This window comes from Crinia signifera, chromosome 5 (genome assembly GCF_055691185.1).
Source record: "Crinia signifera chromosome 5, ASM5569118v1, whole genome shotgun sequence".
Lineage (NCBI taxonomy): Eukaryota > Metazoa > Chordata > Amphibia > Anura > Myobatrachidae > Crinia > Crinia signifera.
This window is the reverse complement of record NC_139221.1, coordinates 304,508,219-304,530,985: the sequence shown is the minus strand read 5'-3', so window position 1 is coordinate 304,530,985 and position 22,767 is coordinate 304,508,219. Positions and strand designations below refer to the sequence as shown.

At 45.8% G+C, this 22,767-nt stretch overlaps 1 protein-coding gene across 1 annotated transcript in view; it reads left to right on the top strand.

Annotated features, from left to right (window-relative positions):
• The first annotated feature begins 4,134 nt into the window (after positions 1-4,134).
• CASD1 (CAS1 domain sialic acid O acetyltransferase 1) overlaps positions 4,135-22,767 on the top strand; it is a 54,228-nt gene continuing 35,595 nt past the window's right edge. Inside the window, exons 1-5 of the mRNA XM_083189442.1 lie at positions 4,135-4,496; positions 17,793-17,889; positions 19,239-19,359; positions 20,728-20,772; positions 21,642-21,704. Of these exons, the coding sequence (XP_083045568.1) occupies positions 4,361-4,496; positions 17,793-17,889; positions 19,239-19,359; positions 20,728-20,772; positions 21,642-21,704 (462 nt within the window). The 5' untranslated portion in view covers positions 4,135-4,360. The remainder of the gene's footprint in view (positions 4,497-17,792; positions 17,890-19,238; positions 19,360-20,727; positions 20,773-21,641; positions 21,705-22,767) is intronic.

Genomic DNA, 22,767 nt, shown 5'->3' with positions numbered 1-22,767 from the left:
GAAGCAACATATGGCACTGTTGCATAACATAGAGGGAGTAGAGGACACTGATGGCTCCAGATCAGCTGTACAGCCTATAACACCCGCAATCCCGACACCGCCGGGGTCCTGGGGCCCAAAAAAGGGGACCGGCCAATACAAAGTGGGTCAGGGATGCAAGATACTGTATAGCACAGTTGCATTACATAAAGGGGGTAGAGGACGGGTTTTTTTTTTTCACATTGTGCAATTTTTATTTGAAAAGCCTATCTTAGATGAGATCCATTAGGCTTCCAAGGCTGCACACAAATGCTAGCAGCACTGGGGAGGGCCCCCACAACCCTGAGGCTGCCCTCTCTTCTAGCACCTTGGCCATCTGCCAGGAGAAAACTCTTGTATAGCTGCACCCAAGACTCTCTAAAAGGGTGAGACTCCCTCAAGCCTCCGGATCTAGGCGGTGTCAACCGAGACTAGAATACTACGGGGGGAGTGACCGGCTGGTCAGTAATGGGATATCCAAGAAGAATGAGGTCGAGAGGACAGGGGAGGAGAGGCAGGTTTTGGAGTGACCTGCATAGAGAACATATGGAGGCATTTGGCGGGGCAGTGTGTACCTGCTCTCTCGCCTGCAAATTTATGCATCTTAGTGAACAGGTCTGAATGAGGCTCACTGTACCAGATGCTCTGGTACTGGAGTGTGCAGAGTTTTATGCCAAACCCACAAAAGCAAGGCAATGCAAGCATGCACCAAGGCATAAAAACATAAAGCAGGAATTAGCACCTTTACGATCATTCGTTTCATTACATATTAACTGATGATAAAATCTGAACAAAGATCCACTAGTGAAAGGTTATTTTACACTCAGAAACCATTTGTTGTCAAGCAGGTTCAGCAGATCTCTCCACCCCTCCAGCCTGTATTAGTGACCATACCTGAAAACACATCCCCTTGCAGGTTTGTTAAGCTATCACCTAGGAGTTGGCTGAATTCTGATGTCTATAAAGGATACCAGTGAAGCAAGTTATTAAATTGTGCATGGGAATCTGGATCGGCAGCATTGTTGAGAAGGGCTCCTCCCACTACCCGTGGTTATTTACAAAGTAAGTAATAGTATTTACTAGTCTTGGTCTAATAATTGCAACAAGCGCAACAAAAACAGGGAAGAGACAAACCAGGAGAATTTCACTTCTTGGGATTCTAGAGAAGTATGTCTAGCACTGGGCGTACTTGATTGTGTAGTGTCCGTTTGTGTGGGTGTGCATTAAGGACTTGTGTCATATGTGTGCGTTAGTTTTCTTTGATTATATTTTATTTGTCTACCTCTACCATATGAGTGCATAGTTTATAGTGCTGGTGTAGACACTTGTTGTATCTCTTTGCGAAATAGAGGACAATGTTGAGCCCTCCATTGTAAATTTTGCAATACTACTGGCTTAAGAAGTATAATGTATACCTTGTATGTATTGTGTATATCATTTTTGTGACAATACTTTGTAATGAGATTGTTGGCAGTAGAATTGTGACAACAATGCACTTTTGCTTTGAATTGAGTTACAGACCCCTTTATCTCAGTATAGTGGGGAGACCAAACCCCTCTCTCTGGATGGAACAGGGGGGGTTATTTTGGTTCACTCTTTCTGACAAATTCCTTCTTAGATGGACAAAACCATGTGCACTGCAGGGGGGGAATGTAACATGTGCAGAGAGAATTAGATTTGGGTGGGGTTTTACTTCAAAGTGAGATCTATATTGCAGTGTAAAAATTAAGCAGTCAGTATTTTCCCTGCACAGAAACAAATTAACTCACCCAAATCTAACTCTCTCTGCACATATTACATCTGCCCCCCTGCAGTGCACATGGTTTTGTCCATCTAAGAAGGAATTTGTCAGAAAGAGTGAACCAAAATAACCCCCAGGGAGACGGATCACTCTCTCTGGACTGAACTGAATATCAGCGATACCCTTTTGTGTTGAATGTGGTTGGTGTAGCAGTGAACATCTCTGAAGTTACAGGCTCCTCTCTCTCTCTGTGGTTGTCTAGATCAGGCATGTCCATTGTTGGCCCTCCAGATGTTGTGAAACTACACATCCCAGCATGCTTTGCAATAGTTTTAGCATTCTCTAATAGCAAAACTGTGGCAAAGCATGCTGGGATGTGTAGTTTCAAAACATCTGGAGGGCCAACGTTGGACATGCCTGGTCTAGATAGTCAATAGGTCAACACCAAAAGGTCGAAATGATTTTTTCACAATTTACCCAATTTTTGGGGATTCTATCAGACTTAACCATCCACGTGGACTACGATGGAGAACGGTAAAGTGTGACAAGTGAAGCGAGCCATACGAGGGTACTCGTTACACTAAGTGTGTGTGTGTGGGGGTGTCGACATTTACACAAACATGTGAAAACTCATGTCGACATTTCAATGTGTCGACCTAATGAATGTTTATCTAGCCACTGTCTATCTAATAATCCACACACCCCTCGGTGTAAATGGGTGACAGATCCGTCTATGTGCAATAGAGTGACAAAACTCATTGTTTGTGTGTAACTGGGGAGACAGGCCCCTCGATGTGAGTGTGTAAATGGGTGACAGGATACTAGTGACTTCTACATGTGTATTTGTGTAAACTGATGACAGAATAACTAGTGAGACCCATATGGGTAAATAATTGGGTGATAGGATACCAGTGACGTCCTCTGGATGTATAATGGAATGACAGGAACCAGTAAACCCCATATGAGTGAAAAATTCGGTGACAGGATATCAGTGATCCCCTAAGTCTGTGTAATGTATGGGACAAGATACCAGTGATACCCCCAATCTTTCTGTATAATGGGGTGACCAGATACTAGTGACCCCCTGTGCATTTTTGGGAGACAAGATACCAATGACCCCTCTGTAATAAGAATGGCAGCATACCAGTGACTCCCCACTCTCCCTTATAATGGGGTGACATACCAGTACCCCCCCCCCCCCACACTCTCTGTATAATGTTGTGACAGGATACCAGTAACCTCAGAGTGAATAATGGGGTGACGACATACCAGTGATCCCCTCGAGATGCATATTAGGATGACGAGATAACAGTGACCCCAGGGGGGTGTACAAAGAGGTGACACCGACGGGATACCAATGACCCTCTCGGGTGTAGAATGGAGTGCCGGGATACCTATTACCCCCTTGGTGTTTGTATAATGGGTTGACAGGATTCCTGTGACCTCCTTGCTGTGTATGTTGGAGCAACGGGATCCCAGTGACTCCCTCGGGTGAAGATTGGGGGTGACAGGATATCAGTGCACCCTCGCATGTACAAATGGGTGACGGGATATCAGTAACCCCCGTGGGTGTAGAATGGGGGTGATGGGATACCAGTGACCCCCTCGGGGTGTATAATGGGGTGACGGGATACCTGTGACCCCCTTGGTGTGTATAATGGGGTGACGGGATACCTGTGACCCCCTTGGTGTGTATAATGGGGTGACGGGATACCTGTGACCCCCTTGGTGTGTGTATAATGGGGTGACGGGATACCAGCGACCCCCTCGGGGTGTATAATGGGGTGACGGGATACCTGTGACCCCCTTGGTGTGTATAATGGGGTGACGGGATACCAGTGACCCTCTTGGTGTGTATAATGGGGTGACGGGATACCTGTGACCCCCTTGGTGTGTATAATGGGGTGATGGGATACCTGTGACCCCCTTGGTGTGTATAATGGGGTGACGGGATACCAGTGACCCCCTTGGTGTGTATAATGGGGTGACGGGATACCTGTGACCCTCTTGGTGTGTATATTGGGGTGACGGGATACCTGTGACCCCCTTGGTGTGTATAATGGGGTGACGGGATACCAGTGACCCCCTTGGTGTGTATAATGGGATACCTGTGACCCCCTCGGGGTGTATAATGGGGTGACGGGATACCAGTGACCCTCTTGGTGTGTATAATGGGGTGACGGGATACCAGTGACCCTCTTGGTGTGTATAATGGGGTGACGGGATACCAGTGACCCCCTCTCTCTACCATTACAGGTCGGTGTGATCGCTGGAGCAGCCCCGGACATGTCGCAATTGGACCCCAGCTCCGAGCGGACATCTCACGGCCACCTAAAAGTCCGGGATCCGGCAGACGAGCCCCCGTCCTCCCCCGAGCGGGAAGCCGGCAGAAGGAAGCGTGGAAACTCCGGCACTGGGGAGGAAGAGGAGCCGCTGCTGCTGCAGGCATCATCATCCAGGGAGCCCCCCTCCTACTTCCCCGGCGCAGACCCCCCGCCGCATCCCTCCTCCCCTCCGCCGCATCCCTCCTCCTCCCCGCCGCAGTGCTGCCCCTCAGCGCCCGGCCGCTCCATCGCACGCTGCTGTCATGGAGGAGCCAAGATGGCGGCCCTGGCCTACAACCTGGGCAAGCGGGAGATCAACCAGCACTTCAGCGTGAGGAACGCCAAGCTGCTGGCCCTGGGGGCCGTCCTGCTGCTGTCCGCCTGCCACGCCGTGTCCTGGGGAGTCTCCGGCGGTGAGTCCCCCCGCTAGCACCTTCGCTGCCCTGTCGCGACATGCCCCCAGGCCGTTTCTGGTGATGTCGTGACAGGTGTCAGTCACCTCCTCCTGCTTTCCTGTCCTTTGTGATGTCGCGACCCCAAATTGCCCCATAGACTCCTGTCGTGCACTGTGCCCTATGTGACAGCAGCCAGTCTGTACTCTGTATGCAATGGGCTCCTGGGTTAAATATCACGCTTAATTACAATTAAATGTATCACTGTGCTATAGAATTATTCTCATCATCATGTCCAGAGAGCAGAGTACCCAGGACAGGTGCACACAGCATGATGTATAATGGAGAATACTACATCCCCATGACCCTGACACTTGCAGTATGCAATGCAGTCCTACTACCCTGCACATGGCATTATACAGTATATATTATTGGCTGCATTGCATGTTACATACAGTAGTAACCGTACCGCAGAGGGTGCTGGCATGCACCACTCCTTTTTATACCTTCTCATTAAAAAAAAGGTGGTACATTGTGTCTGGAGAGCTGGTGCTGTCCCTGTTTTGTGTCACTAAACACTGGTCTGAGGCTGCTGCTTGTGCAGGTGCTGTATGGAAATGCCTGAATATTGGTTTACTGTTAATGGTTAGCAGGTGCACTGTATATACCACTGGCGGTGTATTAATGGTCAGCAGGTATATATACCACTGGCGGTATGGATGCTACTTATTAATCACTGGGATACTGAAGAGGGAATGGGATCATTGGGTCGACCATAAGTTGGTCAACAGTCAATACGTCGACAGGGTTTTAGGTCGACACATGCCTTAGGTCGACAGTGAAAATGTCAACATGGGTCTTTTGACCTGAATGTCGACACAGTCATCATGGACACAGTTTTAGGTGCACCGCATCCCTTCGCATCGCTTGCTGCGCTCGCGATGCTTCGGGCACACTATTTTATTCTCCCACCACGCCCTAGTGGATGGTCGGGCATGAAATACCGCCTGTCGGCCCATGTCAGGTCAAAAAACTGTGAAAAAAACCCTGTCGACCCAAAGTCATGTTGACAGTTTCACCTGTACATTCTATATGTCGGTATTTTGACCTTGTCGGTATTTTAAATGTCGGGATTTTGTCCTTGTCGGTATTTTAAATGTCTGGATTTTGTCCTTGTCGGGATTTTGACCCTGTCGGGATTTTGACTGCATCCCGTACTGAGCGATCTGTCAGGACCAGAGAGAATACTGGCTCTGACTGGCCATGGAGGATCTTAATCTCCTGGCGATAATGAAGCGCAAGGGTTGCACATCGCAATTGCTATAGTCCCTACACACAAAGCGATGTAGGGTTATTTTCTAAGAGATCTAGTCAGATTGCTTAGAAAATGGTCTGAAATCACCTGTGTGTAGGCCCCATTTGCCTCAAACACCTCTATTGGGAGGCTGTTCTACCTATTCACTACTCTTTATGTGGAGCGATTTTTTTTTTTCCCTTAAATTTCCCAAACCCATCCAGTGTTAGTGCATGCCCTCGAGTACTACTACTTCTCTTCCCTTCTGGACATTGCTAAGACATATGCGCAAATCTTGGAAATCTCAGGCGCCTCGTGGTTACGTGTTCATGTCTCATACACCTACATATACTGTCGTTTCTCCTATTACTGTAACATTAAAACTGGCAGATAATAAATGTAGCAATGCAGGTCTCATACCATAGGCTGCCAATAATTTGAATACATTCTTTTCTAATTATTGGAACAATTATTACAGGTTTGTAATCTGCATAGGTGTGTTCCTAGTATTAATATAGGTACAAATATCTGATTATAGAATAAGGTTATGCAACCACTTGTACTATAATTGTTTTAATCTCCCAGACGTGTGCATGTTACACCCGTGACTCACTGACCTCGGCTTGAACTGAGTTGATTATAGGGATCTCTGTGCTATTGCATTGCTGAACGCCAGTGGGTACAGACAGTGCAGTTCCCATAGCAATCAATAATGAAGCCACCCTAGAATGGTCATGACTGAGTACCTGTGCATAAATCTGAACAGCAGCATCCATGACACTGTAAGTGGGCATGTACCCCTAAGAAAATTGGGAATCCGATTCCGATCTTATATGCAGTTGCGTGCTCATCGGAACTGGAGATCACCAGGGCTCCCAAAAATATTTGTTAGGCCTGGTACACACCAGAACGATCCTGATTGTTAGCAGATTGTGTGATGGTCGCACGATCTGTTGGAGCACACGATTTGCTAACGATCTGCATCCAATCTGATCCCAATCCGATCTGAGTCTGTATCCAGTTGAATGGATCTTTTAGAGATCCTACCAGCAGCAGGTAGGATCTGTAAAACGACCAAACGACAGCGGGGACGCGCATCGGATTGGAATTGGATCGGAATTGGATCTAAACATGCCCAATCTACATACAATCTGCATCCAATCGGTCGGAATTGGATCCAGATTGATGGAATTGAGCCCTAATCGTTCTGGTGTGTACCCCCCCTTAGTTTCAGCAATGATACGTCGTGTATAGGTGTATTGTACGGGAAGCTGCCGGGGAGTTCAGGGGAATCTTATGAGCCTTCTACCCTCCTAGAAGTCACATAAGTATATGGGGGCCTTTAGGTCAACTTTGGAAGTATATTCTTGGTGTCTAGTGTTCATTATAGCACCCGCCATATTTGAAAACCCATGCAGTTCCTATTCCCTGCCTGGGGTGTCGCTGTCTGCTGTAGTGCTTCTATTTTTTTTTACAAATTTCCTTTAGTAAATTTCCCCCTAGGTGTCCTATATAATTCAAAGGATTGTATACAGGTAGGGATACCTTTTTGTATCTGGTAGCTTTACAGCCTGATGTATAAAACAGTTTGCATCTATATTGCATATACAGATGTGTCCCTAGTCATCGTACAGGAAATCGCTTGCCCCGCGCGTACCATCGCGGCAGCGGCTAGCGAACAGGTAGATGCTGCCCCGCTATAGTGAAATCCCATTTATTGTGCTCGCTGTGCGAATAGGTGTGTACGGCTAGCGGAGTCGAGTGAAAGTTACCGACATCCAGTTCACCATGGAACGATTACAATCTAGGAGTAGCCAGGGACTTACTCAGTGGCTGTGATGAAAACAGGCATATCCGGCCTAGAGCTGACATCGCACCCTCCCCTAAAACGCTTGGGATCACCTGTGCATTGATAGGCAAGCCTGCGTTTTTCTTAGCACTCTCACTAAATGGCTTATTACCACCCCAGCCGCCGGCTTCCTGAGAGTACAACACCCTTTTAAAACATATGCAAGTTACAGGGATCTCGTAAACTGACTTCAGTCTATAAATTCTGCAATATCCTATTTACTGTCCACTGCCTTACGTTTTATTCGCTGCCTTACAATATTTTAGAGGATTTTAGTCTGTAGTTTTCGTGATCTGTAATAGCAGGTGATGGCGGTGATCCTGGCATAGTGTATATTACACTTGTTTGCTCTGGAAGAGGACAGACGCACCGATAATATTGGATGTTATCGCTGTTTTCACAGGAAATGCAGAATTACACACGAGTTCCTCTTCAGAATGCAAAACATTTCTTCCTAAGTTCCAATAAATATCTATATTGTGTACAGTACGCTTGTGTCTTGTATTGTTTCAATCCTATATCATTAAAGGCTAACACTGCTCCTCACCTCTATGGGAGGAATTCAAGTGCTGTGCACGCTGGCAGCCATTAGATGGCGCTAGATGGAGCATAACAAGTGTTGCTCTATTCTGGATCGTACAGGCGCTGACATTACTATTATGTTCCTTCATTTTTACGAGCTGGTGACTACGTGCTTCAGACCAGGAAATGTCCATTTATTGCCTGTGAAATCACTTTAGCTCTATGGCAGCCGTTCAGATACTCGAATGATCCCGCGATGGAGTGCATTGTACAGTGTATTACCACTTTTCCTCCAAAATCTCGGGTCAAACTCTGTATGTTTGACCCAGGATTTTGTCAGGTCTCCACACTGGGGTCCCCATTTCCACTGCACTGTGTTCCTGGATTTTCCCAAGTAGACACCTTTTCTACTGAAGGGGGAAACCCAGAGAAAGCAAGGCAGTGGGCTGGGACGGACAGGCATTGGTGGGGACCGGAGGGCATGGGCAGGTGTTTGGCAGGCATCGGTGGGGACTGGCATGTGGGCAGCATGCAGCAGGAATCACGGCCAGTGGGCAATGGACAGGAATGGAAGGTGGCTACACAATGGCCAGCCTCCCCTGTCCGGGGTTAAAATCCCGGGTAAGAGTAATTTCCATGGCTTGTTATCTGGGTTTTATCCACTTAAAACCCTGCTTGGTAATTGGGGAAATATCCTGGATAGGTGTGCGTTCATGTGAAAAACACGGGATTTTTAGCTCAGTGGAAAAGCGGTACATGACATGGAAGAGTGGGAAAATCACCCTTGACCTGGGAAAAAACAGTATTCTCTTAGTAGCTATAAAAACTAAGGGGGTGATTCAGGTTGGTTTGCTAATGGACAAATCCATGTGCACTGCAGGGGGGGGGGGGGGCAGATGTAACATGTGCAGAGAGAGTTACATTTGGGTGGGATTTGTACTTCAAACTGGAATCTATATTGCAGTGTAAAAATAAAGCAGCCAGTATTTACCCTGCACAGAAACAAAATAACTCACCCAAGTCTAGCTCTTTCTGTACGTTCCATTTGCACCACCTGCAGTGCACATGGTTTTGTCCGTTAACAAACCAAATGTGTTTTGCAGACCAACCTGAATCACCACCTAAGTACTGAAAAAGGTGTGACATGGGTGATGTTTACATACCTAAAAATCGTGGTAAAATGAGAGGCATCTCGATGAGCAGACCCCTCCCCCTTGGTATACTTGCAGGACTTAACGTTGACATCTCCAGTGATGTTGGGATTTTGGGTCTTGGGAGACGGGAAAAGAAACCATAATTTTGTTCTGACAATTATCAGGGAGTTTGGATCTGTAAAAAAAAAACATTTTGTGCAGCCAAATTCCTGGTACATTGTGCTGAATTGAGTTTTTTTGTATTTACTGTAATACCCATACATATGCAGCATAGCTCTATCAAATCCTGTGTATTGCAGAAGTAACATCACTGAAATCCCCAATTGTGTTTAGATTTCACCATATCTGCCCAGCATGTTGTCTCATAGACCTTGTGTAGGAGATAGGTGCTTCTTGACCTTTCACCACTGTGGAAGATCTTGTGTGATTGGCTAGCATCATCCTAAGTAACAGAAATAATCTGCATAACTGGCACACTGTGCTATAATTTCAGCTCTTTGCCCTCTAGTTGTCTCTTCCAGCCGTGGTGGCGACTTTCCTGGTCGTGAAGTGGAAATATGTCCTGAACTTTGCTTGTACTTTTAGCTGTCAAAGTTTCAGTGTTTGGGTCTACTTGGGTTTATAAAAATGTTTCTGGATTGGGTCCTATGGGAAAAGTAGCTTCAAATAATTCTGTCTCCTTTACTAACATTGCGTTGATGCAATACTCTTTTACACTAAATTTTTTCAGCCAATCCGCAAGCATCTGACTAGTGTAAGGTTTTATAGCTTTTTATAGTTGCTTAGAGCATATTTTACTTTTAAGTGTAATGTCAATAAATTGGAAATCACTCTGTAGTGTTCATTCATTCGGGTTCGCTGCATTAGCCGCGGGTCTCGCTGTTTGGGGGAATCCTCGCCGTCCTGTGTTGGTGAGGATTCCCCCAGAATGTTGAATAGGGCGAGCGGCCGGCGAGGGGGTTAAACAGCGAGAATCGCTGGTTTGCTGCGATCCTCGCTGTTTAACCCCCTCGCCGGCCGCATTGAATACTACCCAGTCAGTCCTATTCAGCGGCAGCCGCCGGAGCGTGGGACGGCTGAAACAGGACAGTTTGTAAGAGCAACTTTTACATATGGCCACCAAAGGATTTTTTTTCCCCCATACAAACGGCCCTTGCCACAAAAAAGGTTCCCCACCCCTGCTTTATACAAACGATCTTTGCCGCTTGGCAAGCTAACCAGAATCGGGCCTGCGGTGCAAGCAGCTTGTAGCTTTGCACTTGCTTTACAAATACTAAAACTGCTTCCTTTTTATGCATCATATAACAAATAAATATGTTTAAGGGGTACTTCTTTACTTTCACGGCGCCAGCATGGCGCCGCGCGTACTTCCGGGTTACGCTCGCCACTAATTAAGTAAAATAAACTAAGTTAACGCCATGCCAACATGGATAGTTCATACCTCCACTATCCATGTTGGCATGGAGTTGATTTTAATTAGCGTGGCGAGCGTAGCGAGCCACCGAGCCCGCAGCGTGGGCGAGCGAAGCGAGCCCCGCAAGGGGACTCTGACGCGCGGCGCCATGCTGGCGCCGTGAAAGTAAAGAAGTACCGTTTAAGGATTTCAGAAGGATTAAAAATCTATAAGCCTGACACCTGAGCCACGCATTGCAGTGTTTGCCAGATGTGGCTGGAAGATCGCATCTATTGCTAGGATGTGTATGTGGGGAAATCTACTGACTTCACTTATAAGCCCCAAATAAGTCCGATTAGAATCCGCTGCATGACCAGGTACTGTGTGTCCTCTCCTTCCTGTGCCTGTTGCAGAATCCGATCCTGGAAGATTCGCCCTGTGCTCTGGCATAGCAGCTAGGTTACTTCATGTGTGGGCAGCACTTAACGCAGATAACTAATCAAGTCTCTTGGCTTTTTACACTCATCTTTGTGGGCAGCTGGAAAAACAAAAGATTAGGGCTCCAGCAAACACACTTTGCTTTCAAAACATTATTTGTTATGTGCCTCTTGTGTGACTAGCGGACACCGGCTGCTACTGATACCGCTTTCACATTGCCAAAACGTTTCAAAAACCGGTATTTGTAAACGGTATTTAAAACGGGTCTGAGCATTCACATTGCAGTAGATTACCGTTTTAAATACCGTTTAAGTACCATTCACATCAGTCAACCCGTTTAATCCCCCTGAACACCTTTCAAGGCAGAATGAAATACCGGTTATCTTTAACCGGTAAATGCACTTTCCCACTGTAGACGTTTTGAAATGGGGAAAAAAACGGTAATATACGTTTAACAAGTGCAGTGTGAAAGGGGTATGAGAGAAGCCAAGTGTACGCAGCTTAGTGCTGTATCATGTAATCACTGTATTGTGGCACTGTTGTGCTGGGGTTGCAGAATAACTCCTACCCATAATGCTGTCTGTGCACAGTGACACAGCCCCATCTGTATTGAAAATGCGGAGAATGGAACAGAAGAGGGTATTTGTAGTGACTATAAAGGGCCGGCTTGTGTTAGTTTTTGAGCTTTTGTGATGGTCCAGGGAAGGCCCCTTGAACCATGTTTGCATTACTATTTTGAACTTTAGAATCAATATTGTTTCTTGCTTTTTTAATGTACTTTTATACATTACAATTGTGAGTAGATTGCCTTTCTGCAATTTAACCTTATGTGTAAGCAACAGTGTGACCGTGAAATGTCGTTTATTAGTATGGAACTAGTTAAAGTCAAAGTGAAAATGATGGCTTCTGCAATTTACTTTCACTTTGAGCTGTGACAGTTTTTACTTTCTCTTTGAGCTGTGACAGTTTTTAGCCCACAAACTCTCCACCGCACTGTGCAGTGCTGTGTGCTGAACGATCTTGCTTAATGAGATAGCAGAGTCTCTCAGCAGTGTCGCCCCATGTGTGTAGGCCCCTTCAAATGAAAGGACCATCTTGTGTAATGTCTGCTATATACAGTAGATTAGTGCTAACAAATACACATAACTCAATATAGGTTTCTGTTTTCGGTTATTTCCTATTATTTTTTTCTCCTAGGGAAGCTTATGCCCCTTTTCCCACTGCAGGTCTAAATCGGTAAATTGCCGATTTTTCAGCGCAATTTACCGTTTAAGGCTGCAGTGGGAAAGTGCCAGAGTTGAAATACCGGTTAAAGATAACCGGTATTTCAACCCGTTTTAAAAGCAGAGTCCTACACGGTTAAATACCGTTTTTGAGGCAGTGGGAATGCCTCTGAAACGGTATTTAGATTAAAAAAAAAAGTCGGCGTGGGGTCCCCCCCACTGCCGTAACCAGCACCAGGCTGAGGAGCCGGGGCTGGCATTAAAAAATCAGGGGTACTTGTTTCCTAGCACTGCCACAATCGCGGGCATCGGGTGTAATTTTTAGTGGTCTGCGACGCGACCGACGCGATGCCCCCGATTTCCCATTGAAAAAAGTCAAAATCGCGTCGGTCGCATCGCAGGCGGCTAAAAAAGGCTTAAATTCCAGACGCGATGGCCCCGATTTCCCATAGGAAACAATGTTAAATGCCTCAATTTACCCAAAGTATCATAGGGAACAATGGTAAATGGGCCAGAAACCCCCAAAAACACCCCTGAACAGTGAAATGTCCCCCGAAAAGTAGTTTACGCCACCCCACGATCAACGTGAACCCGAAGCGTGGCGAGCGGCGGCGGTACGCGTCCTCCGACCTTTTCATACCCCCACTATCCACGTCGGCGTGGAGTTGAGAATAGAATAGTGTGGCGAGCGCAGCGAGCCACCGAGCCCGAAGCGTGGCGAGGGGACGCGGATACCTTCACAGGTAAACGCGTCCCTTCGCGGGCTTCACAGGTATCCGCGTCCCCTCGCTGCGCTCGCCACACTATTCTATTCTCAACTCAACTCCACGCCGACGTGGATAGTGGGGGTATGAAAAGGTCGGAGGACGCGTACCGCTGCGCTCGCCACGCTTCGGGTTCACGTTGATCGTGGGGTGGCGTTAACTACTTTTGGGGGGACATTTCACTGTTCAGGGGTGTTTTTGGGGGTTTCTGGCCCATTTACCATTGTTCCCTATGATGATTTGGGTAAATTGAGGCATTTAACATTGTTTCCTATGCCCCCGATTTTTACTAACGATGCCCACGATCATGATCGGTGTGGCCGTGCTAGGAAACAAGTACCAAATCGGGAAACCCGACAAATAGGGCTTCGCTGATTTTTTTTAAAACCAGCCCCAGGCTCAAGGGCCGAGGCTGGTACCCAAAATACGGGGGACAAAATGAGTAGGGGTCCCCCGTATTTTAAGAACCAGCCCCAGGCACAAACAGCCAGCAGGGTAATGCCACAGCCAGGGGGGAGACTTTTTATACAAGTCCCCCCGGCCAAAGCATTCATCCCTACCGACCAGTCAGCCTGGCCAGGGGCCCTGGGGGAGTCGGGACCCCCCCAATAAAGGGGTCCCCCCCCCTCCAGGACTTGCCTGACCAGGCTGAAGCATGATCATTGTGTAAAAAAATAGATGAAAAACCTATTGTTTTAAACTGTGGAACTATGAGTCCCAGCAAGCCTCCCCCGCAAGCTGGGACTTGGAGAACCACAATTCCCAGCCTGCGGGGCATTAAAGGGCCCGCTGGGTCTTGTAGTTCCACAGTAAAAAAAAATAGATAAATAAATACACACTGACACATTAGAAAAATAAAAGTTTAATACATACATTACACAAACACACTGCTACTTACCTATCTTGATCGCGTAGGTAGGTCCCAGGGTCCGGTCCGGTGGCTTGGTTCTGTATTTTGGGAACCAGCCCCGGACCTGGAGCCTGGGGCTGGTTGTTAAAAATCGGGGAACCCCTGATTTTTAATTACCGGCCCCGGCTCTTTCAGCCTGGTGCTGGTTACAGCTGTGGGGGGGACCCCACGCTGTTTTTTTTTTTTTTTTAAATCCCCCCCCCCCCTCATATTTTTTATGGGTTAAACGGGTTTTTAAACGGCAGTGTGAATGTGCCAAAAACGGCTTTTAAACGGTAATTTACCGTTTAAAAGCTGCAGTGGGAAAGGGTCTTTAACCCCTTCCCGACATTGCCTTTTATGCTAATTTTTTTTTTTTTTTCCTCCTTGCGTTCGAATAAGCGTAACTTTTTTAATTTTCCGGCTATATAGACACATGAGGGCTTTTTTTTTGCGGGACAAGTTGTACTTTGTAATGGTACCATTTACTATACCGTATAATATTCTGGGGAATCAGGAAATAATTCAATGTGGGGTAAAAAAAAAAAAAAACGCCATTCCACAATTTTGCGCTGGTTACGTTTTTTTTGGAGTTCATAGTTCGTTTAAAATGATGGGTTATCTTTATTCTATGGGTCGTTACGATTCTGGTGATACCAAACTTATATAGTTTTCGTTATGTTTTACCACTAAAAAAAAAATCGCAACTTTTACGGTTTTTCTAATTTGCGTTGCGTCGCCATGTTCTGCGGCTTATAACTTTTTTATTTTTCCACCTACGGACCTGGGTGAGGGCTCATTTTTTGCGGGCTGAAGTGTACTTTTTAATTAATTTAATTATGGGATATGGGCGACTTTCTGATCTCTTTTAGTTATTTTTTTTTGGGTACGCGATGCGACCAAAAAACGTAGTTTTGGCGTTTGGAATTATTTTCCGTTTACGCCTTTAACCGTGCGGGATAACTAATGTTATATTTTAATAGATCGGACTTTTAGGAACGCGGCGATACCAAATATGTTTTTTTTTATTATTTTTTATTTATTTTTATTTGTGAAATGGGGAAAGGGGGGTGATTTGAACTTTTAATATTTTTTTATTTTTAAACTTTATTTTTTTTTTTTTTTTACTTTTACTACAAGGCCCCCTAGTGTACTTGACCACTAGGGGGCGCGATCGCCTGTACTAGGTTCAGCCATAGAGCTCTATGGCTGAACGTAGTGATTTTATGCACTTCCTATTACATCCTGCCTGAGGCAGGATGTAATAGGTATGCATACACGGCCAGCACAGGGGTCTACATTAGACCCCTGGCTACCATGGCAACCGATCGGCACCCTCCGATCTCGCTGCGGGGGGCCCCGATCGGCGCCGGAGGGGGGCGCCCCCCCTCCGATCAGCTATTTAAGCACTGCGGTCGCTTTGCCCGCGGTGCTTAAAGGGTTAAACGGCCACGATCGGCGAACTCGCCGCTCGTGGCCGTGAGAGCAGGGACCTGGCTGTAATATACAGCCATTACCTGCTCTCTGTCAAGCCAGCTCACTCCGTGAGCTGGCTTGATTCCCCCGCACCCGACATATGACGTAAATGTACGTCATATGTCGGGAAGGGGTTAAAAAAAAACGGGTAATGACCCGTTTCAGCAGTGGGAAAGCAGCATTATATTATTATTGCTTTGTATTTATTGTTTTTGCAGCATCCTTTTTTTATTTTTATTTTTTTACATGATCTGTTGCGCAACTGCAACACCTGGATGATTATAATATATTTCCATGTACTGATCATGTATTTCATCTTTTATTATCGTCGGGTATAATTGTAAGTTACGTATTTGCGAAGGAGAGCTCTGTGCAATCTTGGGACGGTGGACTTATTTATAGGACTTCCGTCATCCGCTGCGCAGTTTCATGAGGATTGTTTTATTTTCTTTGGAAATGTTGAGTAGAATGTTTGGGAATATGTTACACTGCGTTTTATATGGTGTGTACACACGGTCAGATGTGCCTTCAGATACTATCCACGATCCGATCAGATTGGATGGTGGATAGTATCTGAAGGCTCATCCGATTTGCATACAAGTCTGACTATATAGTGCAGATCTGCACTACATAGTCATGGCAGACAAGACTTTCTGCCTTGTGATACGTGAACATGCATCGGAATCGGATCGGGATCTGAAGGGTTAAAACCCTTGGGATCTGCATCCGATTCCGATCCGATGTTGACTATATCGTCAACATCGGAAGGCAAAAAGTACCATATGTACACACCATTAGAACCTTATCCATACTGTTTGCCTCAACTGACCGGAATATCTAGTATGTATGTGTGTGTGTAGGGGCCATAGTGATACGATGCGGTTAATATCCAACATCACCGGAAAACACTGGCCGTGACAGATGACACATTGCTGTGCTGAGGGATCTTGCTGAGCGATCTAGCATTGTTCAGAGCGCTCAGCACATCTCCCCATGTGTAGGCCCCTGTAGCCTTAAAGGCTAGTAATCTCTCAGAACAGACCATTGCTGTCCAGTTGGGATCAGCTCCTCTAGCCAGAGCTTAATCGAACGTTATGCAGATTATACAGGATTATATTTTAAATAAGTAACACAGACAGGCTAGATTGACATTTGCTCCTTGTCTTCCATCTTCACTTTATTTTCCCTTAATTGTTCAGAGTAACATGGAAACATCTATGGGCATTTATTCGTCCTTGACGTGACCACTATATAAAGCATACGTTTCCTGGTGGTTTTAGTAGAGGGCATTTAATATAGCTACAACATGTGGTATCTCTGATGCCTGAGAGACTGAAACGGTTCTGCGCAGCTCTTCTGTGAAATGTGATACAGTAACTTTAAGGACCTACTTATCACCTGAGCACATGTGGAAGGTGTTGGCTTTTCTTTGGTGAGTGATGGCTAAAGCTGGGTACACATATGTACAATTTCCTTTTTCTTGCGACCGTTCGATCGACCGAATACACGTTCGGCCGTCCAAAACATACGACCGTTCTGCGCGTACACATATGTACAATTTTACTTGCGACGTCCAATGTACTCCCGTCCAAACAATCGCAAGAAGAAGTATATGAGAGACCCTGTAACCCTTTGCCTGCTGTTTTAACTAATGTGTGTATAATGCCTCACTGCTCAACACTTTAGACGCATCACTTTAAGACATTAATCAATGTTGAAGTTTTAATAGTGTGTATGGTGCCCTGAAAAGAGCTTCCAGCCCACTCTATTAAAACTTCAACATTGATTAATGTCTTAAAGTGATGCCTCTAAAGTGTTGAGCAGTGAGGCATTAAACACACATTAGTTAAAACAGCAGGCAAAGGGTTACAGGGTCTCTCATAATGCAGCATACCACCGTGCTTTGTCAAACTGTCAAGCATATCGATCGAACAACGTGCGTACACACTTCACTTTTGTTCCGATATGGAGCCGTCCTGTCGGATGAAATATTAAGCAGCAAAGAACCTTCGACCGACCGACCGTGGATGGCCAAGAGCGTTTTTGGCCGTTTATCGGTCGCACAGCAGCAATTGGGACAGCGTACACACCTATACAATCGAACGGCCGTTTGCCCCCAGATTGGAAGAACGGCCCGACGATTGTATATATGTGTACCCAGCTTAAGGGGGAAATGGCTTATTTTATTTACCTATACATATGTTATGCAAACTAATGCAAGCGGTGTACAGATACGGGTGAGTTCTAGCACAGGCCAGGCAAGCCACAGTCATCACGCTTGAATTAAAGTCATCGATGTGTGTTCTCTTCACCAGGAGATGACACGTGTGGATACCTGGTATCGAGCGGCCGCTTCCTGGGGGAAAAAGTATGGCAGCCCTACAGCTGTATGATGCACAAGTACAAGTCAAGGTACGGAAAGACCACTTTCTATATAAAAAATAACGATATGAATTCTTTAAAGCACCAATCGCATGAAAAAGTGGGGTTTGCTTATTTTCCACAGTGTGGACACAACGGGATGTAGTGAATGTTCCGTCAGTCGGGATCCCATCGGTCAGGATCCCGACTGCCGACATTACTGCCAGCCGGAATTCCGGCGCACAGGGTCTATACCTCCACATGGGGGGTCCATAGAGGGGGAATGGAACCTCCCGGCGAGTGCAGAGAGCCACCGTCTCCGTTGCTCTCTACCATTCCTGGGATCCAGACTGTCGAGAAATCATACTGAACTCTACACAACACAATTTATATCCTACTTCTTTGTTATACAACAAATGTGAGCGACGCTGGCATTTTTAGCAGATATTTTGTGCATCTCTCAGAGATGTTGACACTCAAAAGGTATCCTACCATCTACTATAATAGTTGCCCCCCCCCCCCCCCCCGAAACAATTACTTGTTTTTTCCAGCGTGCCTTACTTCAAATTAGATGGTGAGAGGTCCACTTACACCTGACAGGCTTGCACAGTATATGCTGCATACACTGCTTTCTTTCTTAATAAATCTATGTAGGCTCTATAATTAGCAACAAATTAAGTCATTACAGAAGTATCTAGAGCATGTTATATTTAGCAATTCCCTTAATCGTAATGTTCTCCTGCAAGCCTCACCAGAGGGTGTGGATCAGTTGGTCACCAGCAAGTTGTTACAGTCATTACGTCGACATGTGTCTAGGTCGACATGCAGGAAGCTCGACATGGGTTAGGTCGACAGGGTCATTAGGTCGACATGAGTTAGGTTGACAGTCAAAAGGTCGACATGGGGGTTTTCACTGTTTTTTTTTTTTTTACCCGAATGTCGACACAGTCGACATGGACACAGGTTAAAGTGCACCGTGTCCCCACGCATGGCTCACCATGCTTCGGGCACGGTGCCTTGCTACGCTCGGCACACTATTTTATTCTCCCACCGTGACCTAGTGGATGGTAGGGCATGAAATACCGCCTGTCGGCACATGTCGGCTCAAACAGTGAAAAACCCCATGTGAACCTTTTGACTGTCGACCTAACTCATGTCGACCTAGACTCATGTCGACCTTCCTGCATGCCGATCTAGACCCATGTCGACCTAATGACTGTCTGACAACTTGCTGGTGACCCAATGACCGTACCCCTTACCAGGTATATCTGGCTGAGTGATGGTTGTGGCACAGCAATATTGCTGCTTGTGTCTTCTCTCATTGGAGGCGTTAATGATAGACATCACTTCAGTTTTGGTCTATGAAACTCTATTTATGTTTCTTTCTTTTATATACGTAGTGAAGCCAGAAGCTGCCTTAAAAACCAACGTGTTACATTTGTAGGAGATTCCAGAATCCGACAGTTATTCTACGCGTTTGTGAAGATTCTTGACCCACAGTTCAAAGAAGAAGGGAACAAGGTAACCAGTAGAACCTTGCAGTAATCCAAGCGATTAGCTTAACAAGCTCCAGACCGTTACAGATCGTTACTTGATATTGCGGAGAAAGGAATATGTTCTTATGTTTCATTCTGCAGTGCTACATGGGTATTCACTTATGTGCACTAGTTTTTCGGATAGAAAAATGACCTGTTATTGGCGATAACTCAGGGGATCCCGGATAAGTATCCTGGTCCATGTGTTACTGAGGCTCCGAGGGACGGATATCGGGAATAAGGCGTAATCCCCCATGAGTGCTGGCTATCAGTGCTAATTGAATAGCCCCCAGCGAATCCATTAGCTGTAGTAATTCACCCCGGTTTATTGAATACCCCCATAGTAGAGAAACTTTGCAACATTACACAGTACTAGGTCTTCATACAGAGCAGATAAATACCGCATTAGAACACATTTTTACCGATGAACATAATCAAAACCCACAGAGTATGTAACATCACAGGGAAAATGGTCAGACCTTCTGGGGAGGTGGCTGTACACAACTGGGGGGGAGGGGAGAACAGCTGGGTAAGAATCTATTGTGTTCATAACAAAGGGTGAAGTTTAGCATAACAAATATAGATAGTAAGCTGCATAAACACTGATCATTTGTGTCAGTTCTGTCATTTGACCTCCGGTACTAAGGACATGATTTGTATCTTACTTGGCTGGAACTGTCACTTAAGGCCCATACACACTGGGTGATTTTGAGCTTCAAGCAGTTCAGTTTTGACCTTTGAGCTCAAAAGCCGCCCAGTGTGTACGGCGCAGCGGTAAGCGCTAATGCCACACCGCTCATCTGGCAGTATCCTGTTATAGAAAGCAGTCCATCCCGGGGAAAATTGCTTGGTGTGTATGCACTGATTTTCCCCGCCATAGCTCTGCATCTACACTGGGCAAAAATACCCGGTGTGTATGGACCTTAACACATAGATATGTCGGAACCGATCACTGGTGGGGCAGGGGTTTTCAGCTCTAGTCCTCATGTACCCCAACAGGCCATGTTTTCTGGATGTCTTTAATCATGCATAAGTGAGATCATCTATATTGCTGGGTCAGTAATTACCTACCACCTGCTTCCACTGACAGAAATCGGCAAAACATGATCAGTGCAGACCGGACTCTGCACCTTGGTGACGCCGTCTAACTAGACTCTGATTGCCAAAAGTGTTTATTGTAGGGCTCACACAACCAAATTATGTAACCAGAGAATTGGCCCCAGAAACTGTATGTACCCGGGAGCTTATATCATAGAGATACAGCTGGCAGATACATGAGATAACACTGTCACTAAATGCTGGCATTTGATGGAGAACCCAATGCTAATGCTAATATTCCTTTTTATCTTGTCAGCATGAGGACATTCCATTCGAAGAGGCAATAGATAACCTCGTGGTGGTAAGTTCATCACAAACTGATTGATGTTTTTCAAAAGAAATTCTATTTTTACATATTTGTCTCTGCATTAGGGGGTTTCCTTAGTCCTCTCTCAGGGCCTAATTCAGACCTGGTTTCTAAGCGGCATATATTCGTGCAGTAAACACCGCCCGAGCAAATGTGTGCCCCCCGCCCCCCCTTTGCGAATCCCGACAGTTCTTGGGAGGGGCTGTGTACACTTCCACATCCCCTCGCATGTGGGCGCATCTCAAAAACATCATTCTATGGCCTCTGACCATCGAGTAATTTTTGGGGGGATAGCGCCCAGCGAGTCCATTAACCACATTAATTTATGGCGGTTAATTGTATATTGGACTTAAATGCGGCCCTAGGGTGGAATCTTTATATGAATCGTATGACGCATCGTCTGTGTGCATGTTTGTCATATACCAATATGGCGGTGATTTGTACTTCTATACTGCCACAATATATATGTACAGTCCTTATATAGTGCTGAAGAGACCTCGTCAGTGTGTGCTAACAGTATATAGTGCAGCAGCTTCTTCCTGGGGGTGGGGGGCAGCTTCCCCATTGATGGTTACTTGCTGTCTTCGCCCAGAGGTGCGGAATCTGCATTTAGGTCCGACCAATCAGGTATTTACTTCCATTGTTGAACTTTCACCTATAAGATAAGCACTTGGAAGCAAATGTTGGCAGTATTAATACAGTAACCCAAGGCATCCCCCCATAGAGGTTGGGCTCCCTCAGCTGTTTATATCCTGTCCACAGAATAGCAGCGCATATAGGGGGTGATTTAGGTTGATCACCAACCTGAATCCCCCCCCCAAGTTAAGTGTTAAGTGACCGCAATAATGCAATTCTCCTTTCAGGATTTCCTATGGCATCCAGAAGTGAACACTTCCATGAAACAATGCTTCCAGTCTCTGATCGAGGTACGTGGTTGGCAACTTTGCTGTCCCTTGTGAGCAGTTGCTTCTTACATTCTGAGGTGTATGGTCTGTAGCATAGACTACGAGGTTGGTACGTTTCAAGCATTGGAAAAAGGGGAGCAGTGGTGATGCTGCCATAGCAACCAGATGCAGTCACACTTTTAGTGGTGTTTGACTCTTCAGACAACTTTAACTTCATGATGTACGCTACAAGTCCTTTTACACATAACACATGAGTTCCTTGTAACTCTGTAGTGCACAGTGTCTTTGCATACAACTTTTTCCGTACAAATGCCCCTTATTCACATTATAGGATGCACAAGCAGCTTCTGCTGATTAAAGTGATATCCGCAATGCCTACATTAATTGTGCGACTGCAGCTGTATTTGCGTGAGAATCAGAACATTCCAGTGTTTCCCAGCATAAGGGTAACATAGCATTTGGTATGCATATAGGCAGGACTAGAATGCCATGGCACGACGAGAAGGGCTGTTTGACGTGAAAGGAGGCGAGATGTATGGGGACACGTCTGTAATATAGATTATATACATGCTGTGTTTTATAATAAACAGTGTTCTGTCAATTACATTCATTGTATCAACAGAGCAGTTCTGTGTCATGTCCAAGGATAAGCAAAACAAATCTTTAGGGTTTGCGGAATGCATGAAATGTAAAGATGGCGATAGATGGATCAAAGTGTTTAGTAAGAGCATGTACAAAACCATCACATGTCATCAACTGGTAGGAATCTTATAGTCCCACACTGAGGGTGCCTCACAAGCACTTCATCAGGAGACTGTACCTGTGCTGTTCTGGCAGCTGCTTGTAGACCTTGCATCACGTTCAGTTACCGCCTCAGGGGCAGATTTATTAAGCTTGGAGAATAGATAAACTGGAGATAAGGCAAAAGGAGATAAAGCACCAGCCAATCAGCTGTGTTTGAAAATGACAGTTGGTAGTTGATTGGCTGGCGCTTTATCTCCTTTTGCCTTATCTCCAGTTTATCTCCAGTTATCTCTTCTCCAAGCTTAATAAATCTGCCCCTCAGTATGCCCCTTGTCACTGT